Genomic DNA, 19,984 nt, shown 5'->3' on the forward strand with positions numbered 1-19,984 from the left:
CCTATTTACAAACACCATTAGAACAAATCCCTCTATTCATTAAGAGAATGTAACTATATATCTATCCTAACCACTCTGAATACACAGATACAAAATGGACATTCATCTGTATCCCCTTTTTTGTTAACTTCCATCAATTAAATATTATAGGTGTATAAACTCAGCAAAATATTCTAAAAGCAAACTCAACTTCTTAAATATATAGAGAATTTCTGCAAATCAGTGCAGAATTCATTTAAAAGGAAGTCAGGATATTCATTAAAAGAAAATAAACATTATTTGAAGATAATTATTAAAAATATCAGACATCAAAATAGGAAAGGTAGGCCAGCAAGATAGCTCAGTGGACTAAGTGCCTGCTTAGACAAGCGCAGGGACCAGGGTTCAATCCCGGGCACCACAGGCCATGCTGCCCCTGCACTTGGGCACAATGAGCCAGCCATGGAGAACTGGTGTGATAGGGTATGCCTGTTAGTTAGCCCACCACTGGGGAGGCTGAAAACAGGAGGATCACCACAAATCCGAGCTGCATAGTGAGACACGTGCCAACTACATTTTTTTAAAAGGAAAGGTGCTAGGATAGAGAACCACTCATCCTGTTTCAGGGTCATTTTTTATGCCTTTAAAAAAAATCTGTATCTTCACAGATTCTCAATGCAGCTTACTTTGAAGAAATATATCCATATGCTATCACCCAGCATCACAAAAACAAATTACTTTTATACAAATGAAAAGTTTAACTTCACTCACAAGAAAAATGCAAATTCAGTCTGGGGAGAACGCTCAGCGTTCTAAGCATCGGCCTTGCAAGCGCAAGGTCTTAGGTTTGCTCCTCTGTACTACATGCCATGCTGGTGCCTAAACTGGATGTGGTGGCACACACCTGTAATCTCAGAGCTGGGGAGGATCCTGGGGAGACGGGAGCATCACTATGATGTCCAAACTGTGTAGTGAGACTCTTTATAAAAACAAATAAATAAAATGAAATTCTAACCATGCTAGAAATATCACTTTTCACCTTTCAGATTGGCAAAGAAAAATATGCATGATGATAACAATTTATTGGAAAAGGAACATATATAGAAGAAACAAACATTATCCATAGCATAAAAAAATAGCTGTCATCTCTGAGAAAAGCATTTTTGTAACACTCATCAAAATTTAATTCTCGGGCTGGGGAGATAGCTCAGTAGAATAAGTGCTTGCCAGGCAAATGCAGGGTCCTGAATTCAATCCCCAGTACCAAAAAAATAAAAAATAAAAAAATAATTCTCCCAAAGTCAGCAAAAACTATAAGTGGTACATAAAAACCTGGCCCCCTTTCTTCTCCCATCTTAGAGGCCAATGTCATGCTAACGGCACATCTAGAAGACCAAATCATAAGTGCCAGCCAATGAGTACAGCTTGACAATAACAGTATAAAACAGTAATAAAAGTTGCCTTACTTTAACACAAGCTACTTCCTAATGCCTGCCTACCCAGACTAGTAAAGGTGCCCATGGTTATATACTTTATTCTACTTGTTTATAAAAGCTATTACTGTAGGGTTCTTAGGTTAAAGCTTTTCTTCCCCTTTTAAACTATTTCATCAGGAGTGGGAACATGTCTGTTTTGTTTAACACTTCTTTATAGCATCTGGTCCATGGCTGATATAATATATGGAACTCATGTTTTCATTCAATATTTATTATGGGTCAGGTAGACACTGTGCTAGATTCTGGAGGTATGGTATTGAAAAGTGCAAATTGGGGCCAGCCAAATAGCTCAGTGGATTAAAGCTCCTGCAAGCAGGCGCAGGGGCTGGGGGTTCCATCCCTGGGCCTGCCTTGCCAGCTCTGCCCCCCGGTTGCACTCACTGAGACAGTGATTGAGAATAGGTGTGGTGGCACACGCCTGTAATCACAGCTCTTGGCAGGAGGTCAACAGGAGGATCATTATGAGTCTGATCTAGTAGTGAGACCCTAAACACCCTGTAGACCCTTTCCAAAAAAAAAAAAAAAAAAAAAAAAAAAAAAAGGGCAAATTGTTTTCTTTTCCATTCTAGAGAAAGTCAGAAAAATGACCAAATACACACAGATAGATATATATTATCATAAAAAGAAGTTTAGAGAATTCTAGAAGTAAGTCCTGCATTATTCCACACTAAAATTTAGAGTGGACATTCCTATCCCCCAAAGGCATTTTCACTCTTACTGATTTCTTGTACTTAAAATAACCAAAGTATTTAAATTAATATTTACGTAACATTTTTTCCAGTATAACTTGATATAAGTTGTAAAATGGCAGGGGAAAGGAGTCATACAACACATATAACCTTATAACCCAAACAAAACTACTTTAAGCTTTAAAGGGTATTTCCTGTTTTCTAAGGCTATCATATCACAATCAGCACAGGCATGCAATTTCCTCTGCTTTTCATGGCTTATATTTAATCTTTGTTCTTCATAATAGAGGACAGTGAACACTGCAAAATGGTCTCCTTCCAAAATAAAGGTCTTCATGGCAGCCATGGCACCAACATACTTAATTCTTTCTACCTGAAGACTAACAGTTTCATGAAAGTATAACTGACCATCAGCATATACTGTAGTCAATTTTTGCCTTCAACAGGCCAATTTTTAAAGAGATAGCTGCCAATCACTCTCTTTCCCCACATTCTCCCCTCTCCCTTAATCCTCACAGGATTTCACACCTTGAGGAGAATCTTTTCCCTCCATTTCTTCCACATGTTTTTACTTCTTAAATGTCATTCAACTCTTTCTAGCTTCTGAGACACAAAATGATACAAAGATACTCATGAGCTAGATTTTGAGGGAAAAAAAAAAAATCAACAAACAGCAGCAGTTCAAGAATTCTGAACTGCACATCACATTTACCAATTGAAGCTGAAGACACTTCTAGCCCTTATGGAAAAATAATGGGTAGCAGGTAGTTCTGGTAGATTACCCAGGCATCTATTACTGTAATGTTTATCAAGTGGGCAATATTAGTTGAGTATTTTCTTTTAATAGCATGTGGAATCATACAGACACCAAAAGGTTACGAATGAAGGGGAAAACGGTAAAGTATATCTCTGATAAATAGACCAGTTTGGAAGACAAAAATAAAATAAGTGGATAATCAAAGTAACTGTATAAAAACTGAAAAAATACTCTGGCACTGTAGAAACTAAAGCAGGGCAGAAATTCACTAGACTGGTTCCTTTTGTATTTCTAGTAAAATATCACACAACATTAATTCTCTCTACATAAAGACAAATGAAAACAGGCTAGCAATGCATCATAAACAGAATACATTTAACATCCTAATGAACAATGAAACTTTTAGGAAAACTTACAGTGGTATTTTGCCTCAGAGAAGCATTTACATGCTAATATTTTGGAATAGGCTATTTTTTTCAGGGTAAAAAGAATATGTATCTTGGGAAGAGAGGATTCCTTTTCTTTTATTGTGTGTGTTGGGAGGGGGTCCATGCTCCAACTTTTCCCTAGGAAAAACAAATTTTTATGCCTTTAACTACAAAACTTCTTGAATAGCAATAGTAATAGCAATAGTAATAATAGCAATAGTTACTATTGCTATATAGTAATAGCAATAGCAATAGTAATAATTATGCCCAGGGTTGTGATTTATACCTGTCTCTGAAATAAGTGTCATTAACACCTTCTTAAAAGGGCTGAGATAGCTCAGCAAACTAAGCACCTGCTTAGGCAAGCACAGGGACCAAGGTTCAATCCCTGGCACCACATGCTATGCCAGCCCTGCCCCCTGGGTACACTGAGTCAGGCAAGGAGGCTGGGCATGGTGGTGCACACCTGTAATCCCAGCGTGGGGAGTCCAAAATGTATAGTGAGACCCTGTACCTAATACATTAAAAAAAAAAAAAAAAAAACTTGATGCACACAAGCCATGCAAGCTTCAAGGGATATCTGACAATATTCTATCTAAAATTCCAATCCTTTAGAAGTAACAACACTAATCATTTTTGAATGATTGTCATTAATCCAAAGGAATTAATTCTTAGAGTTTTAAGGCATTTAATATAACACAACAATCAAAAACTTGCTCAAAATTATGTCATCTAGAATCCCAGTCTAAGGATTTAATCCTTTATCTTCCAAGTGGTTCATCTTAAGTGTTTGATTTCCTTGTATTAATTTGTGTCATAAAACAGTTCTGTGGCCATCAGGTCTTTATGCTTTATAATATGGCATTACATTATACATAAGAGACTAAAACCTATTATTCACTTATTAGTACTCAACATATCCTGCCTGTAAAAGCTTTTAAAAATACTGATCAAAAAAATGAAACTCAAAATAAGGTGAGGGGGGACTTCTGCTGACTCATTCCTCATTCAGAAACAGTATTTCCTGGGCCTGTGAGCTGAATTTCAACTTTTAGTGCTATAATATCCATTCACAGATTCTGTAATAGGCTGAGGCAATAGAAGAGGAAGAGGTCAAAAATACTATGAAAGACAGTATGTTCTTAAAGGTACTATAATGAGATCTGCAGAAGAGTTATTATCTGTGCCCTTTCGCTTTATTTCCAGAATATATTATAGTAATGTTATTTCCCTATGAACTTCAGTATATTCATCTAGGGACTTTCACCAACAGGGCAAATAGCAACCCAGAATTTCAGACTACTTATCAGTAAGAAGTGAAAAAGGTCTTCACTGAAATCAAGGCACTAGGTAAAGAAAGAAGAAAGCAAAGTTCAATTTCATCCATCTGTTGGCTTCTCTAAATCATGACATGAGTGACCAATAAAAAGATGGAAATTCAAGAAGGCACCATAATAAATAAACACATATATTCATATACATATTTGTGCATGTGTCGTACTTGTTGCTGCTATTCTACTAAACAATTTGAACATGAACCTTCATCTAAAGCAAGCCCTATAAAATAAGCACTATTTTCCACAGATCACAAAGCTAGAATATGTCAGTTTTTCTCTCCAAAACCTATGCTCCTATTTGCTTTCAAGTATTCTCTTATAAAAGCAGAGTAGACAACACCTTTTTTCACTAACTATAGTACTTTTGAATGAAGTTCACAGAGATTTCTTTTTTGAAGATTTTTAAGGGCTGGGAATATAGCTCAGCAGCATAAGCATCTGCATGGCAAGTGCAAGGTCCCAAGTTCAATCAATACCCAGTACCAAAAAAAAAAAAAAAAAAAAAAAAATCAAGAATTTTAATGCTATTTAGATATACAAAAGAAAATATAAATAGACTATATTCTTCCAAAATATAAAAAAGGAGGAAGTCTATACTAAATGAATTAATACTATTTCTCCTTAAATTTAACTTCTTTTCATAAAAATTTAAAAGCTCTAAGTACCAACAGTAAAATTTCCTTCATATCTAGTGACAAGATTCTAATTCATTTATACCTATCACCTCCCAGGAGTTCATATGCTTTGAATAAATGAGAAGACAGACTCCATTTTGCCTCTATTTTCATATGAAAGTGTGAGCTCCGTGATCTTCTGCCTTAGTGCCAAATTCCTGCCTTCATACATGTCTGGTATACATGGGAGTTGAGAAGTGTTATGGTTTGTGTCTAGTTGTTCCCCTAAAGCCTCGTGTGGTCATGGGGCGGACTTCTAGAGTCTGTGATTAACTCATGATCCACTGGGATTATGGGTGTAAATTCTGCTGGGATTATGGGTGTGAGTACTACACCCAGCATGGTGCATACAGCCTGAATGCAACTTAGGGGAAACAGACCTCCTCTCTGTAGCCATTGTTGCTGCTACTCCTCCCCTTGCTCTCTGCTTTTTGCTCCTGCCATGAAAGGTTGCTCTGTGCTATGTGCCGCTCTTAGAGCCAACTGTGTATGGGCAGAAACCTCCATGAGCTAAATAAACCTTTCCTTCCTTCATTTTGAGTGTCAGGTATTTGTCCCAGAAACAAGATAAGAGTTAGTGAGACAGGAGGCAACAATAGAGAAGCATGGATTGAGGAAGTGTATGGGGATAGAGGCCCCTTCATAATGAATCTTTTATTTTCCAGGAAGTGTCCAAATTCAAATACTGCCAAATGACACTGGTCTATTATGCCCTCAAATCTGTTTTAATAAACATGATCTCCTAGTATATTATAGTCACAAAGTTTGGATCAGAATATGAATTCAACATTGTCCTTATAAAACAAAAATTATAACATGCAAGTCTTATTTGTTGTTTTAAGTCAATACAGAAATTCTGAGATGGGTCTGTCTACAAACAACATCATCACAAGCTATGAAAAGAGCATGAGACAGAAGAAAGATACTTTAGAATGATGGACCTGAACTCAACTCTTAAGACCAACCTCCTTTACAGGATCTCAGGATAAATCCTGAGGGGTTTCACTGACCTTCTCAGACCAAAAAGCTACAATTCTTGTTGCACGGGTCCTGCTTTACCTAGGTCTTAACCATCCAGTAGAAAAGTATGAAGACGAAATATAGGAAGGAAAGCCATGTTGTTCTGTTGAGCTGTGGGGAACTCAGGTCAATAATTTCTGACACTGCCAGTTAAACAGAAGACCCAATGCTATTATGGGCTACTGGGCTCTTTTACAATATTTTGCTGAGTTTACACACCTATAATATTCAATAACGGAACTTAGAAAAAATGGGGTATACCGATGAATGTCCATTTTGTATCTGTGTATTCAAAGTGGTTAGGATACATATATAGTTGCATTCTCTTAATGAATAGAATGATTTGTTCTAATGGTGTTTGTAAATAGGATCTCAAGTCCGCATCTTGTACAGCAATTAACCACTAAGAAGAATATATGCAGTGTATTATTTGTGGAAACTGTACTTCCGATTTGATTTGAAACTGTCTCATTGCTATCTGTTTATCAATAAAATTTTGGAAAAAAAAAAGACCAACTTCCTTTTCTATAAACCTCAACTATTTACTCTATAAGCCTAAGCTCACGTAATATAAAATATGGATACTAGTAACTAGCTCAGAATTGTAGTGAGAATTAAATGATATCATATATACATGGAGCCTTACTTAGTTTCTATTTCATGTTCAATAACTGTTATATTTAACTTACTTGTCCACTTAATGTATTTGAATGTATTTTTACAGACATGTCTGTATCTTTTATTCAACATACATGACTATGAACAATTAGCTTTTAAATTTTTTAGCAAAATCAATAAGATAACTGAATTATGTTTAGTACAGCTGTTTTTACTTCTCTGAATTTGTCTGAGCTATAATACACTAAGTTCAAGAAAATAACATCAAGAAAAGATAAACTACTTATACTTTGCTCTAGAAAATAGTCACAAAGAGGCTGGAGAGATAGCTCAGTAGAATAAGTGCTTGCCTGACAAGCACAAGGGCCTGAGTTCAATCCCCAGTTCTGCAAAAAAAAAAAAAAAAAAAAAAGAACATAGTTACCAAAAACACAAACCTTCTCCCCACCTACCTTGGTTGGTTCTCCACAGTGAGGTTCTCTACTCGCTGATAGCCACTGTCTGCCACCTGTGTGGTGGACCTCTTCACAATCTGCTTTAGCTCCTGCTCCAAGCGCTCTTTGACTGCCTTAACTGTCTCTGGGATCTTCTTCAATTTAGCCAGACCCTTGATAAGGATGCCCATAAAAAGGGTGCTGTTGTCCTCTGGGTCCAATTCCAAGTCCTCCTTGATGTCCTGCAAGTTTACGTCCCTCACTGCAAAATAAATAATAAAATACAGTCTACTACAAAATCAGAAGTAAAAGTCTAATAAATGATAACACCACTTTGATTACACACTTAAAGGATTTAGTTTTTTTAACTAAATTAATTTGCATAGTAACTATACAAGAGTCACAAAATAATATTTATATTCCTGAAATCATATCCATTAGTAAGAAGAAATTAAAACTCAGTATGCATATCTCCACGGGAAATATCAGACAGACCACTTCTGACATGAACTCACTGATATTTATTAATCATTGATCATATGTAAAACACCATGCCTGGTACTGCAAGACAATTCTAAAGAACCAGACCTTGGCCTCAAGTTCCTATTCATTAATTAGAAGTCATAAGCAGCTGAAGTAAAAGATATAATGAATATATATATATATATATATATATATATGAGGGTAGTTAAAATTACAAGAAAAGTAACAAATGAAAAGAAAGGCAAAACAACATGTACAAGTGAGATGCAACTTTGATGAACACAAGTAATAAAGAGATTTTTTATGAATACAAAAGAACAACTTTCTATTTTTATTTATACATATGTTTGCCACACCATCATCTATCAGAGACAGACCTCATTAAAACTCGATGGAAATTTTCTGAGAAGTAATGTTAGATGTCAAAAGCCCTTCTAGATCTTTATGCTATAGCCAGCATTAAAACTATTTGATTTTAGAAAGAAAAAAATAGCATAACACACTGGCCTATAGCCCCTGCAGATAGTTGGAGGGATCAGCAGGTGATCTGAGACTTCTGTATCTATTGAAACCATAGGTCATACACACATATGTATCTATGTATCATGTATGTGTGTACACATATAAATTTAATATATATGTACATACATCTACATTATATTCACATATATGTATATACAGGCAAAACCTTTCATATGAGTTCAGGAGTTTTACCGCTGCCAAAAGAATGGCAGGTTATAAACCTTGGCCAAAAAATTATATCATTATACAAACAGCTGGATGAGGCTAATAGCTAAAAGTTCTCATCATCCTGTCCTCTATCCCTCAGAACAAATGGAAGGTTTTCATAACATATGACTGTCTCAATGAATGAATGTGTTTTTCTTTAGTAGATTTAAGCCCAATCAGACTACACAGACCACTATAAAGTATTCTTTGCCACTAATATCACTGTAATTGTATTCTTTTTAGGGAACCCTGAAAATAGCCCAACATATGCAGGAAAGTCCACTGAACAAAACCTTTAAAATCTATACTTCAGAGGAAATGGTCTCCTTGATAGGCTGCTGACTCTTCGGGGCTGGAAGATATAACTCTCAATTCAAAAAATTTAACTGAGCATAATTCTGAAACAACGGAAGAGTAGGAAGCATCAGGAATCTCTCTCCCTACCTAGGCAACAATTATGCTGATATAATTGGATTATGTAACTACTGTCATATGACACACAAGATGTTATACTCATCAACAGTCCACATACATCATTTTGGTTTCATAAAATTATACTTCCTGGTGACATCACAGCTATCTTAGTTTATGTAAACAGACTCTAATTCTGCACAAGGACAAAATCACCTAATACTATTCTCAGACTATATCCCATCATCAAGTGATCTGATTACATTTTAGAGCTCTAGAGTCTACTTTAAGGCTTATAACTTCATAGGAAGGCTTAGATGCATAACTGCAGTTAGTTTTAACTCAGCACAGTACCACCTACACAGTACCCCAACTCTAGATCCTTTGCAGGCAGCTATGTATATATCTGAGACCAGCTTGCACAGTGATGGCAAGGAAAAGGACAAGCAAGTAAGAATTCTATCTTCCAAATATTCAGAGTCTGTGCTCTGATGATTGATTGCTTCCTAGTCTAATCACAGAGGTGCAGACAAAGAACAAACTGACATTGCTGGTGCCCTCCTCCAAATCCCTTTCACTAAGTGACTTCAAGGGGATACTGTAGGATCGCATTCCTTCTACCTCTTTATTTTTCTCTTTCTCCTCCTCTAGGAGCAAGATATTTTAAAGTTTTAAAACAAGTGTATGTATAGGAAAAATCAGGAAGTAACCATGCCCAAGAAAAGGTACATACACAATAAAGGCTTGAAAAAACATTAAATTTAGATTCAGCTGATTCTTAGGACATTGACATCCTACAAGAAAAAAAATGACCGGGAAACTCTGGAAAGAAAAAAAATTCTAATTTTCACAGCCGCAAAATCATCAGATTCAAATACTATTTTCAACAAGAAAACCAAGGCATAAAAAGAAGAAAATGTGACCTATTTAAAGAACAATATTATCAATAGAAACTGCTCCTTAAAAAAGATGTGATGACAGATGTTTTCAACAAAGACTATAAAATAATACTAAAGCTGCTCAAAGAACAATAAAAAAATGGACAAAGAGAACAATGTTTCAACAAAATGCCAACATCAACAGAGAAGTAGAAAACTTCAAAAAGAAATCTAGAGCTAAAAAGCATAATCACTGGAATACAAAATTCACTAGAGAGATTCAAAAACATGTGAGCAGGAAAAATCAGTGAACCTGAAAACAGAACAACGGACATTATCAAACCTGAAGAACAGAAAGAAAAAAGAAAGACTAAGAGTTTATAAGACTCACGGTATAAAACCAACATAACGCACTGTAGAATAAAGAGAAAAGAGCAAAGACAATATTTAAAGAAGTAAAAGCTTAATACCTCCCAAATTAACTTTTGTATTTTTCTGAATATAAACATCTGAGAAATTCAACAAATTCCAAGTACAAGGAAATAAAAGTAAATTATACCAATACATACTGTCATTCACTGCTGAAAAATAAAATCTTGAAAGCAGCAAGAGAGAAGCAACTCATCACATACTGACAGCAATTCTCAAATTATTCACAGATTTCTCATCAGAAATGTCAAAGGCCAGAGGGCCAGCGAGATACCTCAGGGGACTAAGCACCTGCTTAGAAAAGCACAAGGACCAGGGTTTGATCCCTGCCCTCAGCCCTGACCCCGAGCTCAAAGAGCAGGCCACTGAGACCAGGCATGGTGGCACATACCTATAATCCCAGTGATTGGGAAGCTGAAGAGAGGAGGATCACCATGAGTCAGAACTGGGTAGTGAGATCCTGTACCACATGTAAGTATCATATTGTCTCCCTAGTGTAAGAAACCTGACGGGTATAATAGACACAGTAAAAGGGAAATAAGCTGAATGTAAGGATTAAACAATAAAGATGAGAGAAAGGATAAAAGATAGGGAAAACATGCAAGTACATATACAGGATGGCTGAGAAGATTTTATTCATAATCTCCATCAATTCTTTTGAAAATAGCAGTTAATGTTTAGAATTTTCACCTTGACTAACTCTGTGTACTGATATCTGTGATCTGAGCAACTACATCGAGGACAGCAATGTGTAATACAAAACCCATGGTTGAATACCTCTCATCTTGGTCTTCTAGGGGGCTGGGGAGATAGAGTAAGTGCTTGCATTGTAAGTGCAAGGGCCTGAGTTAAATTCCAGATTCCACAAAAAAAAAGAAAAGAATAGACATCTTGATCTTCTAAGTGTGTACTTTTCTAATTATTAATTATTATGCTCTTTAAAATAAACTAAAACAAAAAAGACAAGGAAAAAGAAAAGAAAATTCAAGAGACCAGAAGATTATGGCCTACTTCAAAGAGAACTAAAGGAAACAAAAAATATCTGTCAACCAAGAATCTTGTATCTCACAAAACCATTCTTCAAAAGTGAGGGAGAAAGTAAGACATTTTCAAAAAAATAAAAACTAAGGCAGCTCATTAGCACTACATCTGCCCTGAAAAAATACTCAAGGCAGTCTGAAAGGTAGAAATGAAATAGTTATAATCTGTCACTATACTTTCTACCTTCTACATGGTTTAAGAAAGTAAAACATTTTTAAAATGTAGTAGAATAATTGTCTAAAACCTATTATAACTTTATTTTGTAAATCCATATTTTGTTTTCTATACAAATTAAGAGACAAATGTACTTAAACAATTACTAGTTTATGGTTCAAGGAACACAATATATGCAAATGCAATATTATGATGCTAGCAGCAAAAAGTAGTAGAGGCATAGCTATCAAAGGAGCAAAATTTTTCCATCTTATTAAATATAGGTTCATATAAACTCAAGTTAGAGTATTAGAACGTTAGAATGTTTAATCCCCACATTTAAGCCTCAAAAATAATAGGTACAGATTGAATGCAAAAGAACATAGAAGGAAAAATGTCTCACTACAAAATTAAAATTTTAACAAAATACAAAAGAAATAATTCTGGCTAGAAGAAACAAAAAGGCTAAAAGGCATATAAAAAACAAATAACATGACAGAGTATCTCCTTATTAGAACTAAATGTAAGTGGATTTAACTCTCTAATCATATACACTAGCAAAATTAAATTTTAAAACTTTATGGAATGACTAGACCCAAAAGTACAAGCAGAGAGAAAACAAAAGAAGAGAAAAAGATATTCAAAGGAAAATAATAACAAAAACAGAGTAAGAGTAGCTAGGCTAATATAAGACAAAATTGACTTTAAATCAAAAAAGATTACAAAAGACAAGGATATTACATATTAATAAAATGTTCAAATTGGAAGAAGACGTAACAGTTATAAACGTTCACACAGCTAATGAGAGACTATCAAAATATATGAAGCAAAAGTGACAGAAATGAAGAGAAAATTAGTTCTATATAAATGGAAGATTTCAATATCCTACTGTCCATAACTGATAGAACAATGAGACATAAGATAAGAAAACAGAGGACTTAAACAAACAATAAGCCACCAAAAATATGTACAACCAAAAGTTAGTAGCATACTGAATACACACAGTGACAAAACAGTATTTATTTCTAGAATGTAAGGATGATTCAACATATAAAAATCAATCACTGTATTACATCAAATCACAATAACAGAATGAAGGGGGAAAAAAAACACAAACATCTAAATTGATGCAGAAAATCATTTCACAAAATCCAATACTCTTTCAAGATAGAAACAGCTCACAAACCAGTAATAAAATAAAAATAATCCAAAATAATACATAAATAGCAGGGTACAAAACTAAACAAATTCCTAGAAACACAGAATCTATTAACATTAAGTCATGAAGAAACAGGAAAATTTAAATGAAACTGTATCTAGTAAAAAGGTTGAATCAGCAGTCAAAAATCTCCTGACAAGAAAGACCTGATGGTAGATTATGCAAACATTTAAAGAATTTAAACTAATCTTTGTCAAATTCTTCCAAAATACTAAAGAGAAAGAAAAACTTCCTAATTCAATCTATAAAGTCAGGGCTGAGGAGATAATTCAGTGGCCTAAGCACCTGGCTGGTAAGTGCAAGGGCCTGAGTTAGATCCCAGGACCACATGCTGTGCCAGCCCCTGAACCCCGGGCTGGCCCAGCTGGCCACTAAAATCAAAACCTGGCATGGTGGCACATGCCTTAATGCCAGTGCTGGGGAGGCTGAGACAGGAGTATCATTAGGAGTCCAACATGCATAGCGAGACCCTGTACCAAGTAAATAAACAAATGATTATTTAAAATAATAAATCTATAAAGTCAAATACACTACAAACCAATTTCATTCTCAAATAGACACATGTACACCTCAGAGCAGGATTATTGATAATCGCCAAAATGTAGAAGCAAGCCAAATGCCATTCGGCACATGAATGGATAAGCAAAATGTGATACATACAGACAATGGCATCAATCATTTGACTTTAAAAAGGGAGGAAACTCTGATATATACTAAAAATCAATGAATACTAAAAACACTATGCTAAGTAAAATTAGCCAAAAAGAAAAATAGCATATGATTCTACTTACAAGGAGGTATTTAGAAAAGTCAAATTTGTAGAAACAAAAGGTAGAATGCTGTCAGGGTATGTAGAGAAAGGAAATATGCAAATTAATTGTTTAACGGGTATAGAATTTCAGTTTTTCAAGATGAAGAGCTATGCAGATGACTGGTATTGATGGTTGTATATATTGTGAATCTACTTAATATCACTTGATTGTATACTTTTAAATGGTTATTTTTATATAATGTGTAATTTACTCTAAAATATATTCATTTAAACTATAAACCAAAGGCATTTTATTATAAGATAGTTACACAAGTTTATTCTTATGTTAATAAATTCTCTATACACTTATTAGAGCATCTTAGACTCACAAGATGCCCCTCCCAAAACTGACAAAGGATATAAAAAATGACCAGATTCATATAATTTTCATTGCATTATAGATTATGAAGTACTTAACAAGTTTATCTTTTTAATAGCAGTGAAACAGAAGCCTTAAGCCTCTAAAGATAATTCTGAAAGAAAATCATCAATATTCCCAAATGTGACATTCCAAGAATAGATATTTCAGTTACGGGTTTTATTTTATATATGAAGAAGCCAGACACCTCAAGGCACAGAGGCACTCCATCCAGTAAAATCAACCCCACAGCATGGTGGGGAAAAGCATCTAGCAGCAAAGGAGCCATCCAAATTCAGCAAGTTACAAGGGAAAATGAAACTAACTGTAAGAAAAGCTTAGCTGACACAAAATGTGCTTCAAAAAAGAGCACATATTGAGTCACAGAGAGGCTACATACAGCCAACCACTTAAACATCAGAGCTACTGCCACAAGGGTGACTGGTGATAATTGTAGTTTAAATCAATAGGGCCTGAGATTACATGGTATATAGCTACTTATAGGCACAGTAATATGACAAATAGCCCCGTTAAAAAGCAACAAATAAGCAAGGTATGAATAATAAAGTGCCACAGCTCCAAATGGCACATTTGTTTACAATTTTATCTGTTTCTCTCCCGAAATCTCCTAGAGCATAAACAGTGAACATATCCAATATTAATTAATTTATATTATCTATTTCACTTGTATCAGCTGAAAATTAAGTGACAATTTAAAAGGATACTATAATCAGCCATGACTAGTCTAATAGCCACCAAAAAACTCTATGAGGTAAGATAAAATTACTGGAGCATCATGGGAAAAGCTTTGTTCAAAAATAATTTAAATGAAATTCAGTAAGGTCTCACACAATAATTAGAACATAATTACATATTTCTAAACTACTAAAACTCAGATCATTCTCCCAAACTGTATTATGTACTCAATGTGTAAATTTTATTTTTTTACTAAAATCTTATTGGCTCCAAGTGTTGCTCACAATACACATTCTCTTATGTATATAGGTGCCTATATTTAGGAGTAGATATATAGTGTCTGTAGTTGGGGCTAAGTATGAATTATATAAGAATGGTTTAACTAAGACTTTCTAGAAATCATGTAAGGATTAACTAAATGACATCTATGGTCTTTCAAGCTCCAGGATTCCATGATCCCACTAACTAAATTTTAAATCTATACATCTCTGATAGTGTGGCGTATAGCTAGCCAGACAGCATATTTTAAAAATAATACATAAAATGAAGAATACATTCATGAATCTAAGTATTTTCTTTTTAAAACTACTTTGCCAGTGAATACAGAAAACAATCTAGACCACCACACCCTGGCTGCTTTCTTTCTTCAATCTTTTTGGTAGAAGAAAATAAGTAGGGCCAGGAATATAGCTCAGTATCTGTCTGGCAAGTAAAGGGTCCTGAGTTCAAGTCCTGCTAGCCAGAGCCAGAGCCAGAGCCAGAGCCAGAGCCAGAGCCAGAGCCAGACAGGACAACTACTTGTGCTGAAGCTTATACACCTGTATCACAAAATGGCAGAAGAAAAGATCTCTGGTAATGGACTTTGTTTTTATTGAATACTCTATACTATTATATGCATCATATATTTATATATGTTAATTATGATACAGGACAGTAATATTATAGGCAACTGACATTGATAAAATATAGGCAATCAGATAGAGCTAGGCCCTGGAAGGAGCCAGTTCACAAGAGATGCCTTGCAACTACGGGAGAGACAGGGACGTCCAGCTGAGAGCTAGACCTCAAGTCTAAAAATAAAACAAATGCACCCACATATTTCTCTAAGGATAAACACTAGGATATTCTAAATGAGTATCCATCACCTTGAGAAAGCCAGAAAGAGTCAGTAACCCAACCGCCCTACAGGAAATGCCCCTGTTCCAAATTACTATCAACTTGCACTGTGACTTGCTTCTCCATTTGATCCCAATTTAATCAATTTTACCTAAGCAATTGATCCTTGTAATCTTATTGGTTGACTACAGTTTTGTCTCACCTCATGCCCCACCTAGCAAGTTCCCTGTTTCCTAACATGGGCCACCTTACCTAATGAATTTTTCTTTATAAAAATTCCTAGAAATTGTCCTTGGCAATCCATTGGGGACCCCTTCTGTCTCTCAGACAGAAGCTTTTTTTTCTTTCATAAACACATTCTGCTCTTAACCTCCATTACTCCTAAAATTCATTCTTCAGTTTTAGAGAACACAAACTCACACTGTTCTAGTCAGCTAAATTAGACAGAAACATTATAGGCAGTCAGACAGGACCAGGCCTTCAACAAGACAATATGAAAGACAAGGTGACTTTGCAACTTTGAAAGAGACAGACACTCCTATTATGGGCCAGACGTCAAGCCAAAAGAGTAAGCAAATGCAGCCACATACTTCCCTAGGGGTGGACATCAGGGAATGACATTCTAAATAGATATCAATCACCTTGAAAGAGCCCTAAAGAGTCACTAACACAATCCCAAACAGGAAGAGACCTTGTTCTATATTCAGGCTGCTTGCTTCCAGACTTACTTCCCCGTTTGATTCTGATTTAATCAATTTTACTTAAGCAAAAGTGCCTGTAATTTCATTGGTTGACCATAGTATTGTCTCACCTTAAGCTCACCTAAGGGAGCTCCCATTGTTTCCACCTTAGTCCCACCTCACCACAGGGTTTTACCCTACAGGGTGCGTGACTTCTGTCTCTTGCTTGGACAGAAGCTTTCTTTTCCCCCAATAAATATTCTGCTCTTAACCTCCATTTGTTCCTAAAATGCATTTTTCGATTTTAGAGAACATGAACTGGTCCTTTCAGCTCTGGAGTTTTATTTCCCCTATATCAGTACCAGACATCTAACAGGGTGGGAGTTTCTTTTCCCTATATCAGTAGTAGTATTTACTATAAACACTCTTGAAAGATGTCATTCCTTTTGTTATTCATGCTTACAAGTCATGCAAAGTTCTTGTATGACATAATATTTCAATATACATAATTTAAATTACATATTAAGAAATAGTATCTGTTAGAGAACTGTCTACCAGTATTTAACAAAATTAAATATAAAAAGCCTTCAAAAACACTTAATTACTAGTACAGCATCAAACAAATTACTTATCTACAATGCTACCCCTATAGATGGACTCTGGCTTCAGACAATATAAGTAGAAAATAATAGAACAGTTACCACTTAAAAATAACTTGGGTGCTTCTGATCAGAACGACACTATAAATTCAAACTACTGAGATACAAAATCTGCTTTAAACACAATTACACACAAAATAGAATTTAGGAAACTAAAAAGAAATAGTGTAGCTCAAAATTGGACAGCTACACTCATGTGGACAACAAATGAATGAAGCCAGAATATAAGTAAATTAGTTTTGAGTGAAAAAATGGGCCAACCAAAGCTGGACTTGGCTCAGTAACAGTTAGTGAGACCCACTGGCCCAAATCAACCTTGAGGGGGCTGGGGAGGTGGCTCTGTAGAATAAACGCTTCCCTGGCAAGCACAAGGCTCTGAGATCGATCCCCAAATCAACCTTGAAGGGCTTCAAGACCAAGACCAAATCAAGCTCTTACTGGGCTGGAAGGCTACAGACCTCACCCAATCTTTATCCTCTATTTCGGCCTCTGTGCAAATGGTTAGTCAAGTACAATACCATCCCTTCACCAGTGAAAAGTATTTCTTACATCTTTTATTCTAATTAGTGTACCCACTGACACAAACAGAGCAACATCTGATGCACTGGTTGCCTCAGGAGTATAGAATCTTGATTGTGTTCTTTCAAATGTTAACTAACTACCCCTGGAGTGTAGATTCCTGATTAAGGTATATTTAAAATGTTAACTAAGTACCCCTAAAGTACAGATTAAATTACTTTAAAGAAAACCACAGACAATATAATACCCCTCTCCAGAAAAAAGGCTGCCAAAAGTTGCCAACTGCGATTTTGGATTATAATTTCCCATGAGTAGAGAAGTTTACATGACTTCAGAACAATACAATGCAATGGTATACATAAAAGACATAGTTTAATTCAGGCATGGAGAGAACCCCACAGTGCAATGAGTCTTGAAAGCACTACAAGTATACACTGGTCTTTCATAAGTAAAAGTAAGCTAAGAGAAAAATGATAGTAAATTAGCTTTCCAAAAATGCAGAATAGAGAGTTCCTTTTGGGAAAAACTAAAACTTATGGTATATTAATTTTTTTCATTTAGAGCACAGAATAGGTATTTCAGAAGGTCAAGGAATAGCACTGGGTGGACAAAAGGTTAGTAGACTAGAACAGGGTAAAGGATAACAGGAGGGACAAAAATAGATGATAAACTGATAGTTTATATGGGTAAATCACTAAAATATATTAGGCTGTTAACTTTTTTTAAGCTTAATTACGCAGGAAAATGACATGATGTGAAAAGAACAAGAGTTTGGTGTCATATGATTTTATGATTTTATGTATACCAAATGTGCAACTGTATCTCCCTCAGGTCATTTATCTCCTTGGACCTTTCTTTCTACCTCAGTTAAATGCAGATAATATTATTTCAGAGTCATGCACATTAAATGAGATTATATGGCATCAAAACTGCAAACAAAAATATTAAAAATAACAAAATCTTAAAATGACAAACTGTGGGAATTCTTGGATTCACAAAGGTGGCTGCTTAGATCCCTGCCTCTCAATATGTTCTCCAAAAGCAATACTGTACATGACAGTAATGAAAATAAAACTACATAAAATGATATCAAGATAACTTGAAAACAGAAATTGCCTAAAATTCAAAACAACTGTAAATTAAAAGAATACCTAAGTCCAGCAACTGATTTCTTGCATTGTTGTAGGCAGCTGAGTTAGATAAAAATATTATAAGCAGCCAGACAGGACAGGACTCTCGAAGGAGCCAGAGCAGAAGACGGGATGCCTTGCAAATGTAGAGCAGGCACCTCTGCTCTGAGCCACAACTCATGACAAAAAAGTAAGCAAATATACACACATACCTTCCTAGAGATGGACAACAGAAGCTGATCGTCTAAATAGGTCTCTAACACCTTGAAAAATCCAAGAAAAATCATCAACTCAACCCCCTACAGGAAAAGCCACTGTTTTGTTTTGGTTTGTTTTCTTTTTTTTTTTTTTTTTTTTTTTTTTTTTTTTTTTTGAGTTTGTTTTGTTTTGCTTTGCTTTGTTTTGTTTTGTTTTGGGTTTTTTGGTATTCTTTTAGGGAAAGGTCTACAGGGTGTTCAGGGCTCACTACTAGATCCGACTCACACTGATCCACCCGTATACAGGATCTCAAGAGCTGGGATTACAGGCATGCACCACCACGCCCAATCTCAACTGCCATCTCAGCATGCCCCAGGGGTGGGGACCAGCATGGCAGGCCCAGGGATTGAACCCCTGGCCCCTGTGTCTCTTTGCAGGCACTTTAACCCACTGAGCTCTTTGGCTGGTCTAACATTGTTTGGAATTCCTGCCCACTTACTGTATGATTTCCTTTCCCATTTGATTCCAATTTAATCCATTTTACCTGAGCAGTCATACTTATAATTTTATTGGTTGAACATACTTTGTCTCGCCTCATGCCCACTTAGAAAGTGCCCATGTTTCTCACCTTGGACCTATCTCACCTCACAGATCTGCTCTGTAAAATCCTTAGAAAAGGCAGATTCCTTACCAACACACCCAGATCCCCTTCTATCCCTCTCTCAGACAGAAGCTTTCTTTCCCTCAACAAATATATTCTGCTCCTAACCTCCATTGTTCCTAAAATTCATTCTTCAATTTTAAAAAACACAAGTTCATCACAGATATCTTTCAGGATGGGAGTTTCTCTGCCCTTTATCAACACATTGGCTATATCTCTACTCTGCCACAAGTCTTTGTAGCCAGCAAAGGTGGAATATGGAAACCTCCGATGAAAAGAATTAGTGAAAGTAAGAGCACTCTAAAATCATTAGGAGGGCTGGTGAGATGGCTCAGTGGTCTCAAGCACCTACTTAGAACAAGCCTAGCAAAGCACAGGGAT

General features: G+C 35.6%; 1 protein-coding gene across 1 annotated transcript in view; it reads right to left on the reverse strand.

Moving 5' to 3' along the window:
• Exoc4 (exocyst complex component 4) overlaps nt 1-19,984 on the reverse strand; it is a 951,164-nt gene that overhangs the window by 806,808 nt on the left and 124,372 nt on the right. The window contains exon 6 of the mRNA XM_004626539.3: nt 7,451-7,694. Coding sequence (XP_004626596.1) covers nt 7,451-7,694 — 244 coding nt within the window. The remainder of the gene's footprint in view (nt 1-7,450; nt 7,695-19,984) is intronic.

This window comes from Octodon degus, unplaced genomic scaffold (genome assembly GCF_000260255.1).
Source record: "Octodon degus isolate 3935 unplaced genomic scaffold, OctDeg1.0 scaffold00015, whole genome shotgun sequence".
Taxonomy (NCBI): Eukaryota; Metazoa; Chordata; class Mammalia; order Rodentia; family Octodontidae; genus Octodon; species Octodon degus.